Genomic DNA, 22,325 nt, shown 5'->3' with positions numbered 1-22,325 from the left:
CTGCTGAACTGAGGGGGAAAAAATGGACTCTCTCAACTACAGAAAGCACATGGTGCAGGGAGCCTCATTTCTTAGAAGCAGCTGATGGAAAACAGTAGGGAGGGACGGGAAAGGAACACGATTCATGGATGCCAGGGTCAGAAGGGACCTCAATAGATCGAGTCCAACCCCCTGCCTAGGCAGAAAAGAGTGCTGGGATCAGATGCCTATCCAGCCTTCTCTTGAAGACCCCTGTCTGCGGGGGCTGCCTGACAAGGGGCCTGCGGTCAGGGGCGGGAGAGGAGTCTGGGGGCTCCCTCCCCTGTCCCGCTTTGTAACCCTCTTGTAACTGCCCTGGAGGAACAGGTGAGGGAGCTCCAGGCTGAGGTGAGCAGGCTGCGGGGGATCAGGGCTGCAGAAGATGAAATTAACAGTTATTTCTATTCTCTGCAGGGTCAGAAATCAAGCGGAGAGGCCCCCCAGGTAGGATGTACTGCAGAGGCATGGCAGAAGGTACCCACCAGAACAAGGCCTGCCCAGGCTAGTGCAGTGTCAGCTCCCCAGGTACAATTGGGGAGCAGATACGAGGCCCTGGCAGCCTTGGGGGAGGGGGCTGATGGGATGTCTCTGGAGGAGATGGAGCCACTCCAGGCAATGCACAGACTGAGTAAGGACAGAACAACAAGACGAGGAGCCACAGAGTCCTCATCATCGGAGATTCCATCCTGAGGGGAACAGAGGGACCCATCTGTTGCCCCAATCTCATGGCACGTGAGGTCTGCAGGCTGCCTGGGGCCCAGATTTGGGACATCACAGAGATGATCCCGGACTCATCCGACCCTCTGACCAGTAACTCATGGTCCTGATACACTTGGGAACAAATGATGTGGCCAAGAGCAGTCCAGACTGCATCATGAAGGACCACAAGGCTCTGGGGGCCAAGCTCAAGGAGACGAGGGTGCAGGTGGTATTCTCCTCTATTCTCCTGGTGGGTAGACATGGACAGCACCACAAGGCCTGCATCAGTGAGGTCAACCGGAGGTTCGGAGCTGGTGTTACTAAGCGGGCTTCAGGTTCTTCGACAAGGACCCCCATTTCCACGCAGGGGGCATGATCGGGTGGGATGGGCTTCATCTTTCCCCAAAAGGTAAACATGTCTTTTCTTCCAGGTTGGCTGACCTTGTACAGCAGGCTTTAAACTAGTCTCACCAGGGGACGGGGCCACAGAGGCACAGAAGGATACTTCACTATCAAGCCAGGTGTCGAGCACAGGAAGTACCCAGGTAAGTGACAGGGACCACGACAGACTTAGGAACAAGGGGGCAGCACGAACAGCCACAGGTCTTAAATGCCTCTACACTCATGCTAGAAGTATGGAGAATAAGCAGGAGTAGCTCACCCTCCTGCTAGCTGTCATAAATCCAGACATAGTAGGGCTCACAGAAACCTGGTGGGATTCTACCCACAACTGGGCAGTAGATATCAAGGGCTGCAGGCTGTACAGGTGGGACAGAGCAGGGAGAAAAGGAGGGGGTGTAGTGCTCTACGTCAAGGAGCAATACATGTCCTCAATGAGCAAGGTAGGGTCAGAAGCGGGGCTGACTGAGGTACTCTGGGTAAGAATACAAGGGGACCGTGGGGAAACGGACTTAATGGTGGGTGTCTATTACAGACGGCCCAACCAGGAGGAAGAGCTGGCCCGGGAATTTTTTAGGACAGCTCACAGAGGCTGTCATGTCAAGAGATCTGGTAGTTATGAGTGACTTGAACTACCCAGATATCTGCTGGGAAGAGCAGTCAGCTAGGTCTGACCGTTCACATAGATTCCTAGCTGAGATACAGGATCTCCACCTAACTCAGGAGGTGCACAGTCCCACCAAGGGAAATGTCCTGCTGTACTTGGTCCTCGCCACAGGCGATGACCTGGTGAGGGAATTGCGGGTTCCCAGCCACCTGGGCAATAGTGATCATCACCTGCTGGAATTCACTAACCAGCACAGGGTGTCAAGGGCTAGCAGTAAGGCAGAAGTCCTTGACTCCAGGAGGGCCGACTTCAATGAGTTAAAAAGACTAGTACGAGAGGCAGTGGGATCCTGAAGTTTTGGGGAGATGGGAGTCCAACATGGGTAGTCATTCCTCAAGGAGACAATCCTCCAAGCCCGAAGGGAGTCAGTCCCAATGCATAACAAAGCGGGTAAGAGTGCTAAAAAGCCCCCATGGCTCAACAAGGGCATTCAGGTATGCCTGAGGGCTAAAAAGGAGGCATACATCTGATGGAAGCAAAGGGCTATTACCAAAGAGGATCACAACTCCGTTGCTAGAGGCTGTATGGCAGCTGTTAGGAAGGCCAAGGCTAAGATAGAACTGGGGCTGGCGACCAGGATTAAGGATAACAAAAAGTCCTTTTTCAAATACATAGGGAGCAAGAAAGCACTGGGTAATGTAGGGTCCCTGTGGGACGTGCTTGGCAATCTGGTGACTGCTGCAAACAAAAAAGTGGACCTCTTTAACAAATTCTTTGCCTCCATTTTTCTGACCAGGGACTGGGACATCTCCCCCACCAGGAGTACAGAAGGACTCAGAGGAGGCACCGCCAGGCCCAGGGTTAGGGATGACTTAGGGAACTTCTGGAGGGGCTGGATGTATTCAAATCAGCAGGCTCGGATGTTCTTCATCCAAGAGTGCTGAGGGAATTGGCAGGGGTCATTGCAGGGCCCCTGGCACAGCTATACGAGTGCTCATGGAGCTCATCAGGTGCCGGATGACTGGAAAAAGGCCAATGTGGTCCCCATTTACAAGAAAGGGAGAAAGGAGGACCCAGGTAACTATAGGTCTTACCTAGGTCCTGGGGAAGATCTTTGAGAAAATTATCAAGGAGCACATCTGCGAGGGACCAGCAGGGGAGATCATGCTCAAGGGGAACCAACATGGGTTCATTAAGGGAAGTTCCTGTCAGATCAACCTTATTTTCTTTTATGATCAGGTCACAAAGTCCTTGGATGAAGGCATGGGGGTGGATGTCATCTTCCTGGACTTTAAGAAGGCCTTTGACACCATCTCTCATGCCATTCTCATAAAAAAAAAAAACAAAAAAAACTAGGTAACTGCGGCATTGATGGGTGGTTAATTGGCTGAACAGTCACACGCAGAGAGTGATGGTGAATGGGCCGTTTTCAACCTGGAGGCATGTGGACAGTGGGGTTCCCCAGGGCTTGGTCCTCGGGCCCATACTGTTCAACATCTTTATCAACAACTTGGACGAGGGGGTGGAAAGCACCTTGTCCAAGTTCGGTGATGATACCAAGATATGGGGTGAGGTGGGCATGCCAGAAGGGAGGGATAGAATCCAGCTAGATCTGGACAGGTTACAGGGATGGGCAGATGAGAATAGGATGGAATTCAACACAGACGAGTGCAGGGTACTGCATCTAGTGAAAAGGAACCAGCAGTATACCTATAGGGTGGGGAACACCCTCCTCATCAGCACAGAGGCGGAAAGGGATCTTTGAGTCATTGATGACTCCAGGTTGAACATGAGCCACCAATGCGAGGAAGCTGTCAGTAAGGCTAACTGCACCTTGTCATACATCCACAGATGCATCACAAGCAGGTCCAGGGAGGTGATCCTCCCCGTCTATGTAGCATTGGTCAGGCTGCAGTTGGAGTACTGTGTCCAGTTTTGGGCACTGCACTTCAAGAGAGATGTGGCTAGCACTGAGAGGGTCCAGAGGAGGGCCACTCGTATGATCAGCGGGCAGCAGGGCAGGCCATACGAGGAGAGACTAGAGGGCCTGAACCTATTCAGCCTCCACAAGAGAAGGCTGAGGGGGGATTCTGGTGGCTGTCTACAAATTCACCAGGGGCAATCAGCAGGGAATAGGAGATGCCCTGTTCCCCTGGGCACCACATGGGGTAACTAGGAATAACGGCCACAAATTGATACAGAGCAGGTTCAGGCTAGACATCAGGAGGCATTATTTTACAGTTAGGGCAGCTAGGACCTGGAACCAACTTCCAAGGTGTTCGCTCCTACTTTGGGGGTCTTTAAGAGGAGGCTGAATAGACACCTGACTGGGTCATATGACCCCAGCATCTGTTCCTGCCCAAGGCAGGGGGTCGGACTTGATGATCTGTTAGGTCCCTTCCAACCCTAGCTACTATGATACCCCCAAGGTAGGGGAGAGCACCACCTCCCTTAGAAGCCCATTCCAAATTTTGGCCACCCTTGCTGTGAAGAAGTCTTTCCTGATACCTAGCTTAAATCTGCTCTGTCAGTTTGTGACCATTGTTCGTTGTTACCCCAAGAGGCGCCCTGGTGAACAGAAGATCTCCAATCCCTTGTGGCCACTTATAAATTCATTAGGGGGACGCATTATAGGCAGCCACAAGGTCACCTCTCAACCTTCTCTTGCGGAGGCTGAAAAGGTCCAGGTTCTCTAGTCTCTCCTCGTAAGGCTTGGTCTGCAAGCCCTTAACCATACGAGTGGCCCTTCTCTGGACCCTCTCCAGGTTATCCGCATCCCTCTTGAATTGCGGTGCCCAGAATTGCACGCAGTACTCCAACTGCGGTCTGACCAGTGCTGTAATAGAGGGGAAGTATCACCTCCTTGGTTCTGTTTGTCATGCATCTGTTGATGCATGATAAAGTGTGGTTAGCTTTGCTGATGATTTCGTCACACTGACGACTCATATTCATCTCGGAGTCCACTATGACTCCGAGATCCCTCTCCGCTTCTGTGCTGCTGAGAGGGTCATTTCCTAGCCAGTAGGTATGCTGGACATTTGTGCGCCCTAGGTGCAGCACTCCACATTTGTCCTTGTTGTACTGCATCTTACTGTGTACTGCCCACTTTTCTGACCTTTCCAGGTCTGTCTACAATTGTTTCCCTACCTCCCGGAGTGTGCACTTCACCCTACAATTCATTATTGTCTGCAAACTTGGACAGAGTACACTTCACACCCACATCCAAGTCACTGATGAAGACATTGAAGAGTACAGGTCCAAGGACCGAACCCTGCGGGACCCCACTACCCACACCCTTCCAGGTCCATACCGACCTGTCTACTACTCTGGGTGCGACCGCTAAGCCAATTTGCCACCCACCGAACCATGTAAACATTTGTCAGAGCCTCTTAATTTATTTATGAGCATGGGATGAGATACCATATCAGAAGCCTTGCTAAAATCCAGGAAAACAACATCCACCTCTACTCCTGTGTCTAAGCGTTTTGAGACCCTGTCATAAAACAAAGCCAAACCAGATTGGTCAGGCATGATCTACCTGCTATGAATCCATGCTGGTTGCCCTGCTGCATTATTTTTCCCACTGGACTCAAACAAATCGACCCGCAGGGCTCGGTCCTTGGACCGATACTCTTCAATGTCTTCATCAGCGACTTGGACAAGGGAGTGAAGTGTACTCTGTCCAAGTCTGCAGATGACACAAAGCTATGGGGAGAAGTGGACACGCCGGAGGGCAGGGAACAGCTGCAAGCAGACCTGGACAGGTTGGACAAGTGGGCAGAAAACAACAGAATGCAGTTCAACAAGGAGAAATGCAAAGTGCTGCACCTAGGGAGGAAAAATGTCTAGCACACCTACAGCCTAGGGAATGACCTGCTGGGTGGCACGGAAGTGGAAAGGGATCTTGGAGTCCTAGTGGACTCCAAGATGAACATGAGTCGGCAGTGTGACGAAGCCATCAAAAAAGCCAATGGCACTTTATCGTGCATCAGCAGATGCATGACGAATAGGTCCAAGGAGGTGATACTTCCCCTCTATCGGGCGCTGGTCAGACCGCAGTTGGAGTACTGCGTGCAATTCTGGGCACCGCACTTCAAGAGGGATGCGGATAACCTGGAGAGGGTCCAGAGAAGGGCCACTCGTATGGTTAAGGGCTTGCAGACCAAGCCTTACGAGGAGAGACTAGAGAACCTGGACCTTTTCAGCCTCCGCAAGAGAAGGTTGAGAGGTGACCTTGTGGCTGCCTATAAGTTCATCACAGGGGCACAGAAGGGAATTGGTGAGGTTTTATTCACCAAGGCACCCCCGGGGGTTACAAGAAATAATGGCCACAAGCTAGCAGAGAGCAGATTTAGACTGGACATTAGGAAAAACTCTTCACAGTTCGAGTGGCCAAGGTCTGGAATGGGCTCCCAAGGGAGGTGGTGCTCTCCCTACCCTGGGGGTCTTCAAGAGGAGGTTAGATAAGCAGGGGGTCGGACTCGATGATCTATTGAGGTCCCTTCCGACCCTAACATCTATGAATCTATAAATCTATGAAATATGATCCTTCATAATCTTTTCAAAGACTTTTCCAAGGATGACGGTGAGACGAACTGGCCTATAATTACTTGGATCCTTCCTTCCGCCCCTTCTTGAAAATAGGGACCACACTGGCCCTTTTCCAGTCCTCCGGGACCTGACCCGAGAGCCATGAGCACTCAAACAGCCATGCCAGTGGTTCTGCTAAGACACTGGCCAATTCCTTCAGTACACTCAGATGCAGCTCATCCGGGTCTGCTGACTTAAACATATCCAGTCCATCCAATTAACTCTGCACCAAGTCAGCAGCAACAGGTGGTGAGCTGGTGTCCCTCTGATGCCCATCTAAGAACCCATTAGGGTTCTCTGATGCCCATTAGGAGACTTATCTTGACCCCTGTTCAGGAACACAGAGGCAAAAATCTCACTGAATAGATCAGCCTTGTCCCCCTGTCTGCCACAAATTGCTCCTTCTTGTTCAGAAGGGGTCCTATGTTTCCCTGCACCTTCCTTTTACTGCCTACATACCTAAAAAAAAGACTTTTTGATGTCTTTAATTTGTGTTGCCAGCCTTAGCTCTGTAGTTGCTTTGGCCTTTCTAACTGCCTCCCTGCAAGTGCAGACCAAGTAGGTATACTCCTGCTTGGTAGCCTCCACTGCCTATATGCCTTCTTTTTTGCCCTTAGGCTCCCCTGGATTTCCATTTAGCCAAGGAAGTTTTTTGGCTCCTTTCCCCCTTTTCCCCTCATACTGGGATCAAGACGTCTTGCTCTATGCCCAAAGGATCACTTCCTTCAGGAACGACCACCCCTCCTGGACTCCCATCTCGCCAATACTCCTATCTACAATGCGTCACTGACTAAACTCCTAAGCACACTGAAGTTAGCTTTCCTAAAGTCAAGCACTTCTACCCTATGCCATATGGTGAATTCAACTGGTTGGTGGTCACTGTCCCCAAGGTGACCACGAATCTGCAGCTCCCCTACACCAGGTCATCCCCTGTAGCCAGCACCAAGTCCAGTAAGGTATTCCCCCTAGTGGGACCAGTGTTGGGTGAAGGTCACACAGGTTAAGAACCTATGTGAACAGTTGGATTTGGCTGACTGCTCCTCCCAGCAGATGTCAGGGTAGTTTAGGTCCCCCATGACAACCATGTCCCTAAACTGTACAGTCTCAGAGCTGCCTCAAGACTATTAGGTCACAGTAGCCTTTTATAGCACAACTTTGCATTAAGAGATCACGTTAAAGTGATTATGAGTAGAGATCCTGGTTTTCCCTGGGTGGCATAGCTAGAGCAGAGCCCAAGGGCGGGGAGCTGGGGGGGACAGGCTGACCACTACAAGCCTGGCTCCCTGCCCTCCCCCTGGGCTGCTGTAGCCCAGCAGGCAGGACCCAGCACAGCAAAGCAGAGCAGGGCCAAGCAGGAAAGCTCACTGCCACCACTGGGAGCTCTGTGCCACCATGGCAAAGTGCCCCCTGCCCATCTGGCAGCAGTAAGGCCCCCAACTCTACTCCACCATGCCCACTGCTGTTGGACAGACAAAGGGTGCCTTGCCAGGGTGGCGCAGGACTTGCAGCAGCAGGGAGCTTCTCACCCCACTCTGCCTTGCCATGCCAGGTCCCACCTGCTGAGCTATAGAGGCCCTAGGGGGAGAGCAGCAGGAAGGGGAGCCCGAGCACACAGCAGACAGCCCACATCCACCCCTGCCCTGTGCACAGATTTAGAGGACATGTGCCCTCCCCTGCACTCCACCACCAGGAGTGCACACAGCAGCAGGGAGCTGGCTCATCCCCCACTGCCCTCCAGATGAGCCACCCACAGCTCTGTCCCACTCCCTGTCCAGGCCCTGCGACCACATATTGGCCCCAGGCCCCACATACCGCCCCCTATGGGGGACTCAATCCCTGTCCCTCCCACCAGACTTACTTGCAGGAACTGCTCTCCTGGCTGCCTGGTAGCCGTGTAAGTGTGTAAGTGTGCACATGCACATGGCATCCTCTGCCTGACTGCCCTCCTCCTGCTCCCCACAGCCCTTTGCAGACTGGAACTCTGCCCACCTGCAGAGAGCTCTATGCAAAAGTAGAAAATCCATGTTTCTCTGTTAGAACGAAAAGTCCATGTTTTTCTTGCTTAAAAGGAGAAAAATCCATATTTTTCCCATGAGAAACAAAAAGCCTGGATCCCTGATTATGAGCACCAATCCATAAGTCATCTAGAGTTACTCCTTCACAAAAGTCTCCTATCTTATAGATATAGACTCTTTTCTTTGCTTTCAGATCTGTTTACATTTAGCCTGTAAACATTTAGCTGCGCCCTAGGTGCAGCACTCCACATTTGTCCTTGTTGTACTGCATCCTATTGTGTACTGCCCACTTTTCTGACCTTTCCAGGTCTGCCTACAATTGCTTCACTACCTCCCGGAGTGTGCACCTCACCCTACGATTTAGGGTATAATACACATTTCAGTGTATTATAACTACACATAGCCAGGTGACTTGCGTCACGAAGTACACTGTCCATATTTGCTACCTCAGCAATATTTGAGACCATGTTGCTAAATTTGCAAATTGAAAAAAATTTATCCTTTAGATATCACTAATAAAATATTAAACGTATTGGATTGAGAACCAATCCTCAGCATAACTTGCTAAAAATAGCCCATGCTCACGGATGTCTCCCCATGAGCAACTATACCGTAAGATGTCAAGCAAGCCAGTTTTTAATCCATTTAATGTGTGCCCTGTTAATCCATATAATGCAAATATTTTAAAATCAGTGTGATACAGTATACGAAGTCACTATCATCAGTGACCTTTAATCTACCAGACCAATAATCTTGTCAAAAAAGATAAAAGCTGTTTGACAAAACCCACCTTCCACGAAACCAAGCTGACTAGTATTATTTACATATTAAACCTCCAATGACAGACCCAAATGAACTATTCTATTATTTTATCTGAGACTGACACCAAACAAATTAGTCCATAGTTTTACCAGTCATCCCTTTTACTCTTTTTAAAACTGGAGTTGCATTAGCAGTCATCCACTTTTATTTTCCTAGTTTTCCAGATCTGTTAAAAATTAACATTGTTTCAGAGCTCTTCAGTTCATTTCTTGGGAATAAGTAATTCAGACCTATTGATCTGAAAATATATATTTTTGTAAATGTTTAGGAGACTGTGCCTCTCATTTCTTTACTATGCAATGTAAACTTTCTACTCCATTGACATCACTCAAGTAGAAGGGATAAATCTCCCTGCTTCTCTCCAGTAAGAAGATAAAACACCTATTGAACATATCTGCATCACCATTTACAAATTTTCTCATCATCTGCATCTAGCAACAGGGTTGGATGTAGGGTTTCTCTTGTTTTTAATGTTTTAATAGTACTGTGATATTTCTAACTACTGGCCACTGGCATCTCGCCAATTCCTCTGGAACCCTTTATTGGTTATCTGATTATTTTATCTTGCAAGAAGCAGAGATTTCTTAGGGTGATCTCTTTTACTGGACCATCTACATAGCTGGGATAAATCCTTGCCTCTCGTGTAATTCCTGGACCATCATGGCTACACCATCACTTCTACACAATTTTAATTTCTCAACCATGCTATATTTCAAGTCTTTCCTACAAACATTAGATCTCCACTACTAGTAAACGTGTTGAACAATTATGAATACCTTCATGGTTTATGATATTCAATAAAATAGTGCCTTGGAATGGATGATTAACAAAATGGGTATTGTAAGGCTGACTTCAAGTTAATCTCATGAGATGAAGGGGTCTGAATGGTACATGAAAATGCTTCTTAGATCAGTGACACTGTAAAGTGTTCTCCAAAGATCATTGTTATTATGAAATTAAACTGCCTACTATAAACTGCATTCTTCTATATATTCAACCTACAGTTGCATACTACATCTGGTAGTGGATACCATAAAGGAAAGATTAGTAGATACTGTTTCACAAATATGAGCTCTATTGCAGTTATCCCCAGGTGTCATACAACTGATTCCTTAATATATAGGAGACTCATCCATATTTAGGAAATGGACAAATCTGTTTCTAGGGAGATGTGGAGACTACCCTTGAGAATTAATTTTGGCACATCTTTTAGTTTACTGATCATTATTTACTATTACTATTTACCCAAATTCATGCTGGCCCTGAATTTAAGACAGACAATCTTCTAATAATTAAGTTTCTATACATGGAAAAATTATAAATGTTATAATGTGCTATACACAGAATCTAATTATTGGAAGATTGTATTTAATTCGTAACTTCCACTGCTGCAGTGGAGAAAGCAGTGGCAGGGGGCAGGTGGTGCAAGGCCTGACCCTTGCCACCTGTCCCCTCTACCTCTTGCTCTGCCTGCTGTATACCTGCACCTCCCCACCCCTCTGACAACTTACCCTTGCTCCAGCCCATGCTTGCTCTGACCCCAGCCCCAGTCCAGTGGCAGTGGCAAGAGGTTTTCCCCACACTGTTTGGGGGAAGGAGGACAACCTACTTTTGGATTACAGTAAATACAGTAAAGAATCCTTGAGCTATTCCCTACATGGAGACCTCAGTGGATCATTTGGGAAAGGATAATGCATTATTTTGGCAAAAAGCTTGACTTGCTGTTGCCCTCTTATTTTTGTTATGAGTCCCCAGCTTGGATAGAAAAAGGAATCCCAGCCACAACATGACTGCTTTAGCACACAAAGTATCTGAATGAACCACTGCTTTATAAATAACCTCTCTCATCAGAATGCCACTATTCCATTTAACTTGCAAGTCAGCCTTCCAAGATCTCGGCCATATACATATACCATGATGTCCAGAGCTGAGCTTGCAAAACGAGCTCAAGGAAGCAGTAAGTACAAACAGGTATTTTACAAATCTCACAGGATCCTGACTTCATTCAAGATTTTTGGTATGTTTTCTAGGCACAATAAAATAGTCCTAAAGTGTGGAAGGTGCAGATATTTTAAATAACCCATTATAATGGTTCTTCTTCAATACCGCTTCCATTTTCCTGTTCTCAAGATTGTACTGATACATTACTGCCAATGTATAGTGGGGTGAGGACATAAACAAAGCTCTTACTTCTGTTTTGGAGAAACAGGATATTTTAATTAAAAAAAAAAAAAATCTTGTGAAGTTCATTGCCATATGATACAGGAAAAGTTTAGCAAGATTAAAAAAAATACTATAACATAAATACTGAATAAAATCTGGCAGCATTCTCCTAATAAGAATTCAAAACAAAAATTTGAGGTGCACTGATACATTGGTCCCATATCAGATCAACACCAAAATAGGAAGCATAGGAAATTGGCTTTTTTTGCTTGATGTGGCCAATAACGTGACTGATAAATGCCCTGTGCATGAGCACAGCCACAGCATGCATGGGGCCAGGAGCATAGCCCAGCAGCTTGGAGACCAGCATTTAGCTAGTAAGTTTGGTGTGGGGGAAGGAGTGGGGGGAGGACGGCAGATGGAGGCCCCCAGGGTGAGGGAGGGAGAGAGTGGGACTGGGCCAGGCACTGCTTAGCTGGGACGGGGCAGGCGTGGGACAGGGCTGCAAGCGCCTCATCCGGGGGTGGGGAGGGGGGAGGAGCAGGGGAGGGGTCTGCCACTGCTGCACACACCCTGGGAGGGCATGGAGAGGCATGTGCCCCCAGATCTGCAAACGGGGTGGGATGGGACAGACTGCCACTGGGGGCTGAGCCGGGCTGTGCTGCGCTCAGGGCGCATGCTGGCAGTACTGGGAAGGGAGGGTGGCAGGGCAACAGCAAAATTTTGGGGCTGCAGCCTCCCCGCCGTAGCTCTGATCCCAGCTCTGCCACCACCTATCCGGAGCACAGCACAGCCCAGCACCTGCCGGGAAGAGCCCAGCACAGCCCCAGCCCAGTGGCATCCCACCCCACCCTACACAAATCCAGGGACACACCCCTGCCCATACCCTCCCAGGGAGCATGCAAGGAGAGCGCCGCTCCCCACATGAGCTGTGGCTCTGTCCTGATCTCCACCCCACTCCAGCTGAGCAGTGCCTGCCCCAGCCCCACTCCCTCCCTCACCACGGGGACCTCAATCTTATGACGTGGAGATTAAGGGGAAACGTAAAGAAGGAAGGTAGTGGGTACAGATTTGGGAAGGAGGATTTGTTTTGTAATTTGACAGTTTACCATGAATCAAACTGATGTATAAGGCAATTGCTTGATGTTCTCCTTGACCTAATCTATTTGCCTGTCTACTAGAAGTTGAAATACTTGGAAAAGTGGCCATCTCTTCTTAAAGGCTTAGAAAGTCCCTGGTGTATTGCAGATAATACCATAAACTACTCTTATTTCAGATCATGCCATTACCTCATTGAGAAAACAGCTCTCCTAAGTGATTAGTTAGGATATTTACCAGTATGTTTTCTAGGAAAATTGTTTTTAGGAGGTTCACTTACTTGATGGTCTTGAATTTTCCTGCCCACTACTCGAAAGGTATTGTTGCCTGTATGATGATAAATATGAACTCTGCTGAATCCAGTTGACCCACCAGCTGGTACCCATTTCTTATTGGCATCATCATAGACCATTACTGCAGCTCGTGCTTGGCAGATACTCTGTTCACTGTTAAGGTTAAAAAGTAAAAACACTGTTAAGACAAATGAAAGAACAATATTCAAGCAAACAAATAAACAAAACAATATATTAGACTTGCTAAACAAATATTTATCAGATTTTTCTAAAGGAAAGTTTGCCAATAAACATGACCTTGAGTCATTGCCCTGTGAGTGAGAACTGTAAAATATGACTTAAAAATCTGTGAAAAACTTGTAAGGTCTTAGATGTCTAAGTCTCTTAAGTTGTATTGACATTCTATGGTTCTCAGCCTTTTTTTTCAGACTCAAGACAGCGTTCTGGAAAATGCAGCTCTTAGCTTTCACTCATTTTTTACTACAGAAAAATAACAGAGCAATTCTTCTGTTGAAAATAATTCAGAAAGGCCACAGCAGGTCAGAAAGATTTTAACAAAATTAATTTGTTTGAAATCTCTGGGTCTACCTTGTGAATCATACTTGATTCATATTGATTTGATTTGTGTTCATCTTGTGACTCATATTTGTTAAGTTTGCAAGGCACCCTGTAGCACCCCTGAAAGGACCCCCAGCATCCTGGTTGGGAATCACTGTTCTGTGGCTTTCTACAGCTTATCAGTAAGAGCTCCTTTGCCAGCGCAGCATGCCATTTGATGATGAAGTGACTACGTAGACTAAAAAACCCTTTTGCTAGTATAAGCTGGGGACTTTACACATTTAATTATATCGGGGTGCTCAACCCCCTACCCACAGGCCCATGGATTGTCATCCAGTCCACAGTGCTCCCCACATCTCCATGGGAAACCCCGTGGGACTGAGGCCCTGCATATCAGACCCAATCTTGACATGGGCCTGGGCAGAGGTGGTACAGGGCCCCTGGAGCCTGATCTTGCAGGTGGAGGCAATGCAGGGCCCAATCCCAGGGGTTTGGAGGTCCAATCTGGCCTGTGGACCAGACCCACGCCCCTCATATGGCCCATTGGGCCAACAGGTTGAGTACTAATGAGTTATACTGATGACGTCTTTGTAGATAAGCCCTGAGTAGAGCAGTCATGTTGAGATCAAGGTGCACTCTTAAGTTTAGGGGAAGCCACGAGAACCCACAAAAGAGAAGAACAGATGAGAAATACTATCTTCAGTAAAGACAATTCCTTTCCATTAAGTGCCTAGACACAGACTGGCACAAAAAAATAGCAAGGAATGGTTACTTATCACTATTCCAAATTCTTTAAATACATAGTTGTGACATCGTAGGAAGTGCATGTAGTACCCTAGCTTGCAAGGAATGCTGCGTCCCCTTTCAGAGTTGGGAAAACGGACAATCTGCAAAAGCAAAGCAACCTACGAAGGAGAAATGCAGAATGAGCTACATCTAATTAAGATATAAAATTGAAAGAAAGGCTTTCCCTGTGCAATATCTTTTATATTTATTTGTTTATTTATTTATAGCATTAGTTCATTCAAGGAATCATAGAAAGTTACCGTTGGAAGGGACCTCAGGAGGTCATCTAGTCCAACCCCCTGCTCAAAGCAGGATCAGCCCCAACTAGATCATCCCAGCCAAGGCTTTGTCTAGCTGGGTTTTGAGAGCCTCCAAGGATGGAGCTTTCACCACCTCTCTGGGTAACTTGTTCCAGTGTTTTACTACCCTCCTAGTGAGACGATTCTTTCTAATATCTAACCTAAACTTCCTTTCCTGCAACTTCAGACCATTGTTTTGTCATTTGCCACCAATGAGAACAGTGTAGCTCAGGGGAAGGCAATTATTTTGGGCAGAGGGCCACTTACCCAGTTTTGGCAGGCTGTCAAGGGCCGCATGGGTAGCCCCACCCCTTGACAGGTGCCCCGCCCCCTGGTCACCACCTTGGGACCAACTGTCCCACAGTCAGCACTGGTGGGGCCCAGAGCAGGGCAAAGGTCGGCAAAGGTCTGTGGAGCTGGGCTGGGATGCACCAGCAGGGAGGGGGGAGATAGCCCAGCTCCATAGTGCCCCTGCCAGCTGGGACCCCGTGCTCCTGCCACCCTGCTCTGGGACCCACCGGCACTGGGCCCAGGACACTGGTGCGGGCCCTGTGCTCCCACTGACTCCCTGCCCGCTCACACCCAGTGCCCCCCAGCCCCATGGTACAGGCAGAGGACAGCACACAGCCTCAACCCCCTGCTTGCCAGCAGGGAAGAAGCTGGTGCTGAGCATGGCGAAAAGTGGCCCCTCGCCTGCCCCATGGCTGGCGCTCCCCGATGCAGCCGCTCACAGTCCACACGGGGCTGTCTGGAGCAGGCACAGGCAGCCTCGTGCAGGCTGCAGGTGGTTGCAGCACGGGGAGGGGGCCACTTTTTCCCGCGCTCAGCACCAGCTTGCAACCCGCCCCACTGCCAGCCTGTCAGTGGGGCCGGGTTACAAGCTGGTGCTGAGTGCCGGAGGGGGGAGGGGGATAGGGAAAGCAGCCCCTCGCCTGCCCCATGCCCAGCACCCCACGCTGCAGCCACTCGCAGCCCACCTGGGGCTGCCTGTGCCTACTCTGGACAACCCCACATGGGCTGCGAGCGCATGAGGATCTGGCTCCATGATTTTTTTTAAAGGGACTGAGGTGAGGCTGACTGGTCTGTAGTTTCCTAGATCCTCCTTTTTCCCTTTCTTAAATATGGGTCCTATCTTCGCCCTTTTCCAATCATCCAGGACCTCTCCTGATCATCATGAGTTTTCAATGAGGGCCAATGGCTCTACAATCACGTCAACCAACTCCTTCAGCACCTTCGGGTGTATCCCATCCGGCCCAATGGATTTGTACATGTCCAGCTTTCCTAGGTATTCCCTAACCTGTTCTTTCACCACTGAAGGCTGCTTACCTCCTCCCCAAACTCTGCTACCTGGTGCAGTAGTTTGGGAGCTGACCTTGCCTGTGAAGACCAAGGCAAAAAAGGCACTGAGCACTTCAGCCTTTTCTGTATCCTGTCACAAGGCTGCCTCCCCCATTCAGTAAGGGACTCACACTTTTCCTGATCCTCCTCTTGCTACCAACATACTTGTAGAAACCCTCGTTGCTTTTCACATCCCTTGCTAGCTTCAACTCCAATTGCACTTCAGCCTTCCTGGCTTCATCCCTGCATGCCCAAGCAATGCTCTTAAATAAACACCTAGGGAAGAATATAAGTTTCTACTTCTTACAAGCTTCCTTCATGTGACCTAGTTTACTAAAGAGTTCCATGCTAAGCCAAGCTGGTCTTCTGCCATACTTGCTAGTCTTCTTGTGCATCAGGATGGTTTGTTCCTGCACTCTCAGGAAGGCTTCTTTGAAGTACAGCCAGCTCTCCTGGACTCCTCTCCCCTTCAGCCTGGCTTCCCAGGGGATCCTGCCCATGAGTTCCCCGACTGAGTCAGTCTGCTTTTCTGAAGACCAGGGTCCTTACTCGGCGTCTCTCCATCCTTCCTTTCCTCAGGATCCTGAACTCAATCATCTTGCAGTTGCTGCTGCATAAGTTGCCATCCACTATACTACATTCCCCACCAGTTCTTCCCTGTTTGTGAGCGGCAGGTCAAAAAGAACATGACCCCTAGTTGGCCACTCCACCACTTGCACCAGGAACTTGTCTCCAACACTCTCCAAAAACTTCCTGGATTGCCTGCACACTGCTGTATTGCCCTCCCAGCAGATGTCATGGTGATTGAAGTCCCCCATAAGAAACAGGGCCAGTGATCAGGAAACTTCTGCTAGCTGTTTGAAAAAAGCGTCATCCACCAAATCCACAAAGTTAACTCAAGTTTTGAAACTGACATTTCTTTTTAAGAGTCTGCGTGTGCATGCAAACACAACACATACAAGTCATATACATTCATAGAGACATGTTTTTTAGTCTAAGAGTGAAATGTGCCAATTTTAATCCAAAAAAGCATGCCTCAGGTTCAAAAGTTAGGGAACATTATCTTAGGCAGTAAGTGTAAGAGCATACAAAGGCACATCAGCACACAAGTCATCCAGCTGTAAGAGATCAAGAACATTTGTATATTACTTCATCTACACTGCACTGCAACCATTTTAGGAAGAAGGATGATGTCTGAACATTCCACAGATCTAAAAAATAAGTCTATGCCAAATTCTGGCCTTTGAGGAATTCTGTTGGCTTAGCAATTAATAAAATTATAATTTAAGAGTGGTATCCCATCTTTTTAGCCTGAGGACTGAAAATATTTAAAAAAGGTAGAGCCCAAACTGCTTTAAGTATATTTCCCCCTGTTCTTCTCCCTTTGCACTAATCAGGAAGTGCAGTGGGACAGATCCTCACAAAACCCCTGCAGGGATACTGCCATATAGGAGATTCCAGCAGGAACAAAGTAAACCTAACTGGCTTCTATGCGCCCCTTGCTGCAGCTTCTGGTGTAGGAGACAAGCTGGGACAGAAATAGGAAGTGGGTGGAGCATGCTGAACTCCAGCTATTCTAGAACTGGCACATACCCCGAAGGGGACGCTGCTACTTGACTCAAAGGTCTGGCCCATTCCTTCCACCCAACTCTAAATCAGTGTTTCTCAACCCATGGTACGCATACCCATGGGGGTACGCGAGACATGGGCAGGGGGTACGCAGGTGCTGTATTTTGAGTTTTGCCCGCCCCCCTGCCTGTTTGGGCTGGAAGTTCCAGCCATCACCCCTCCCGCCGCAACCAGTATACCAGGGCTTTCACTCCCCACCATCAGTGTGCCAGGGCACAGGGAGGGGGGCCCCCACACAGGCTGCTTTGCTCCAGGCCATGGTGAGACTTAGCACTTCTGGTTTTGCTGCCACGAGCCACGGTGAAACTTTTGGTTTCCCTTTTGCCATGTCGATCAGCAGGTGGTACATAAGGTACCAAAGGTTGAGAACCACTGCTCTAGGTCATTTGTAGGAAAGGAGAAATTCTTTGCCAGAATGTGACAGAACCACAGAGGGCTCCAACAGCAGGTAAGATGGCAAAGATGCAACCAAAAAACAGCCTATAAGGCTAAAAAGAAAAGCACTAGAACCAGGTTATCTTCCTGTAATAATAAGAGATACAAAACAGTCAGTAAGCATGGGTTCTGACTTCAAAAATCAAATATGCATTTTCTTACCACACTTGCCTTTGAGGAACATAATTTAGAGCTCAAGGACAACAAATGACCTCTGGAGAGACTGGTCAGAAACTAATAATCTACCTATTTAAAAACACGATTTTTAGATGCATTTTACAGCTCCATTAAAGTCTGCTATAGCTAGCTAAAAGGTTCTCTCAAAGGACAAGATTATTTCAAAATTTATTCTACCCTGCCATATTTAGATTGTTTCCTTAACAATTATCTTGCTGAAGTCAAGATCTAGAAGCCTCTTGTACAGTCTTTCAAAAACTATCAGATCACAGGAAAGTAGGGCTGGAAGGGACCTCATGTGACTCAATTCATACAAAGCACAGTACAGACAACATGCATAATACTAATGAATTTCTACCACAGCTAGATCTGATCACTGACAACCTGAAAATGTGTGAACTCCCAACTAAATGTCTGATTGATTTTGTATGTTAAGTCCTTTAAAGGAAGAATCTAAAAGATATCCAGATACGAGAGTGGAACTTAAAGAAAATAACTGGTGGACATTAACCAATGGGCTTTCACCTAACAAAGACCACCCATGGGGATGAATTCTGGGTGAGATTTTCACATTACCTCATCTTTGTGGAATGCCGTGTAGAAAGACTCAGCCGCACAGGCCTAAAACTTGCTCACTCTTCTGGCTGCAACAAGCTGCAGGAAATACAGAGCATTCCCAGAGAGAGTAAGTAAAGCTCCAGGAGTATAAGAAAGATTGTATTTAGGTTTCTGGCAGAAACAGACTCTTGCATTGCTGGGTATCTAAGAGTCTCTTGAGAACTTCAATACCACTGAGAAAAACAAGTCTCAGTATGATTGTACAAGTGTTGGAAAGCAGAATTGCAAAGAAATGCTCTTCAAAGCAAACTAAAAGGCTGACTGTGTCAAACAGTTTGCAGATCAACTACCAGGGGCCAGCACTGGGTCCAGGTTGCCCAAATTGAGAACACTTTTAGTACTAAGAACAGGGTTTTTTTGTCAAAGTCTTCCTGCTTCTTAGGGCTAAAAATAAGTGATATTCTTTTAACTATTTTTAAATTAAGAGTTTTTCTTATTTTTATAAACAGATCAGTCTAAAACAAAATCCAAATTTTGTGTAAAATATGCTCAGGGATAGACTTTTCATAATCTTAAAAAATATGTAAATAAAATTAAATATGCTAAATCCAGGAACTATCATCAAAGACCGTTACTAACTACATACTTTCCCAACATAAAGAATCAGGAGAAAAATAGTTACTTTTGAGGGCAAGGCCTATAAATATGGCCCAATCAGTCATGTACTACCATATTTGCTCAAATCCAAGATGAGGTTCCCCGATCCCAAACAGCGTTGGAGGGAAAAGCCTTGTCTTAGATTCAAGTACCAGCCTGGAACAGGCAGCAGCTCAGCTCCAGGTGTGGCCCCAGGCTCAGAGCCAAAGCCAAGCCCCCCCCTGCCCCTAGGCTGGAGTGGCTTGTGCAGCAGGGAAGGGGACATGCAGCCAGGGAAGACCGTGTGGTGGGGGAGGGGGGCATCCCACTGTTGGACATGGGGGGGGAAGGGCCAAGGGACTGAGGGGCAGGCAGGGAAGGCAGGGGAGGGGGGAGAGCTGGCCACTTGCCTCCATCGTTTCTTTCTCCACCACAGCAGTAGGGGGACATATTTAGTATGACCTTCCACTAATAAGATTCTATATATGGAAAGTAAAACAAATTTATAATTTTTAATGTATAACATCTAACTATTGGGGGGGGCAGTCATCTTAAGTTCAAAGATGTCTTGGATTTGGGGAAATATGGTATATTAAGAATGTATTCCTACGAGGACACAAGGACTCTACTACTAGATACAACAGAAGCACCATGGATGTTGGGACCCAGCCTGACTCCAGGCAACCCTATCATAGCACCTCATAAGGAACATCCACTGAGCTGTGTCACAACCCAAGGGTGTGATTTTTTGTTTGTGCGTGCTTCGGCACTGCTAAATTATTTTCCCGCCGTTTGTAGCTTTCTTTGCAGGGTGCATTTCTTCGTTGCAGCACAGAAATGCACATTGCAAGGAGTTCCCGTCATTTGTATTCAAATTTGTGCCCCACTATTGGTTAGTTCTAAATTATTCCTACGTGGCAGCTAGCGATTGGCTTGCTAGCCGTATAAGAGGCTTGAGTGGTTTCCGCCCAAGTTGGAGGACTCCATGAACATCAGGAGGAGGAGACTTCACGTCTCGTGAAGATCTCCAAGTGCTGCGGAGCCTATTGGACCCAGCGTGAATATCAAGACCCTTTCCCTGCGCGCAAAAGTTCCACGGAGCCTCGAAAACTTCGTGTGAGTGAATTGTGAGTGAATCCAGAGCTCTGTCCGAGTCCTAAAACTAGGATTTAAGCAAAGTATTCCTGGAAACGTTCCAGCCTGCACTGCGACCATCTACAGTGTAAGTAAACAATCTTAAACAACCATTAAGCGTCCGTGTCTAATTCTAGCGTGCCGCCTGCCTTCCCCGACCCAGCGTGTCCAGGCTCGCGGCCACAGCCCGCCGCGCGAAAAAAGGGCTTCGGACTGCTCCCGGTCCACACACGCTGCACGTAGGTGGTTTCATACTCTCATTAATCAAATGCAAAGAGACTCCATTTTGTTGTCAAACTACATGTCCTAAAGCAGTGGGGGTCAACCTTTTTGGCAGTTACATCACAAGTTAGTACTGCACTCTATGGGTGCACCAATAAAGATTTTTTTGGCCAATACCAATGACCAATTATTAACCTACCACATCAGCCGATACTGATCCAATAGCTGATATGCAGCCCAGCAGCTTTTAGAGCAGCCTCTGGCTGGTAAGTCTGTGGAGGTGGAAGGGAAAGGGGGCAGACTGAGGCCCCCCCATGGTGAGGGAGGGAGTGGAGCTAGGGCAGGTGCTCCCCCGTCAGGGCAGGGCCCAAGACAGAGCCACGGGCGGCTCGTCCAAAGGGCACAGGAGGTGGGGAGGGGTGCAGCTCCTAGATGCCGCACACACCCCTAGGGGAAGTACAAGGGGGCATGTGGGCCCCAGACTTGTGCATGGAGCAAGGGTGGGCTGCCCACTGTGGGCTTGGGGCCAGAGGCTGCACCAGCCTCTTTCCAGTGGGGGGGGCGGGGGGGGCTGGACCAGGGGTGGGCAGCAGCACTGAGAAGGAAGGCTATAGGGTGGGCTAGCACTTGGTCTTCTCCACCTGGCCCCTATGCTAGGAGGCAAGAGCAGACTCACCTCTGGGTAAAGGCCAGGCTTGTCACTGCTGGCCCCTATGTAAAGAACTAAGTGCTCACTCCTCCCTTCCCTGACTCCCATCCCTTTCCTTTGTGTATGAGAAGCTAAACAGGCTCATCTGTGCCCACCCAGCTCCAATGCAAGAAGGTTTACGCTCATGATTGTCCCTGCCTTGCTGCTCTGTGAGGAGTTAAGTGCTCATCCCTTCTGCACTGCCCCAACCTGGAATTAAGTACTGTAATAAATAAATTACTTATTGAAATGGGGTGCCTTATGGCTTGTCCATAATGCCAATTTGCCTGCTCAGAACTCCAGCTAAAGAAACAAGCACCACATATTCCGTGGTGCTCCACAAAAACCCAAGCCTGGCAAACAAACAAGGCAAAACGATTAAATGGGTTCTGACCATGTGCATAATGTCATTCCTAGGCTTTGTGACTTGGGAGATCATGAGAATAATCCTGAGGCATAAGATGCAGGCTGCTGAAGTTGGTCTAAGCCAGCAGTGAGCAAGCTTTGGGAAACACAGGCCAAAACAACCTGCCTCTGGTGTGATGCAGGCCAGGGGCTTCAGTGGCACTGTGGTGGTAGGCGAGTTTTTTTGCCTATACTGCTGCTGCAGTCAGAAGGGAAGGAGAAAAGAAGCAGTGGCAGGATGGGTCCAACTTCCATTACGTTCATTACATTGATGCAACTTTCCACCATCAAGTGAAGCAATTTTGTTTTAACAGTGGTAGATTTTATACCACTAAGCAAAATAATAGTTAATAGGACTATTCATGCTTGCACCTGTCCAAGTATTATACTGCCTACAGCAGTTTTATAGAGTTCAAATGATGCTCTAAGAATCAGTGGGATTGAAAAGAAAAAAAAACAAAACAGTGCTTAATTCATTGAATATTTATAATAGCACAAATTCAGGTTAATTTCATAAAACAGAACCATATTTTAGTTAGTAATTTAAAACTACCCCCATGCAGATTAAGATTGGGGTAACTATTGGGAGGGTTAGACAAGCAATGCCATATGAACAAGGATATAAATCAATATCCTGAATTGTAATAAGAGACATTTTAGTTTCTAGAGGCAGAGATTCCACAACTTCTCTAGGTAGCCTGTTCCAATGCTTGACCACCCTTACAGTCAGAATGTTCCTCCTTATCATTTACCTAA

At 47.8% G+C, this 22,325-nt stretch overlaps 1 protein-coding gene across 10 annotated transcripts in view; it reads right to left on the bottom strand.

Annotated features, from left to right (window-relative positions):
- ENAH (ENAH, actin regulator) overlaps nucleotides 1-18,582 on the bottom strand; it is a 137,389-nt gene extending 118,807 nt beyond the window's left edge. For all 10 annotated transcript variants that reach the window (XM_025216310.1, XM_025216316.1, XM_006016571.3 and 7 more), the window contains exons 1-2: nucleotides 18,503-18,582; nucleotides 12,692-12,857 (exon numbers count right to left, since the gene is read on the bottom strand). In XM_025216310.1, the coding sequence (XP_025072095.1) occupies nucleotides 12,692-12,857; nucleotides 18,503-18,507 (171 nt within the window). In that variant the 5' untranslated portion in view covers nucleotides 18,508-18,582. The remainder of the gene's footprint in view (nucleotides 1-12,691; nucleotides 12,858-18,502) is intronic.
- Between the last annotated feature and the right edge of the window lie 3,743 nt (nucleotides 18,583-22,325).

This window comes from Alligator sinensis, unplaced genomic scaffold, assembly GCF_000455745.1.
Source record: "Alligator sinensis unplaced genomic scaffold, ASM45574v1 scaffold138_1, whole genome shotgun sequence".
NCBI lineage: Eukaryota > Metazoa > Chordata > Crocodylia > Alligatoridae > Alligator > Alligator sinensis.
Note: the sequence above shows the minus strand (reverse complement) of the source record. Positions and strands in the feature narration are given on the sequence as shown.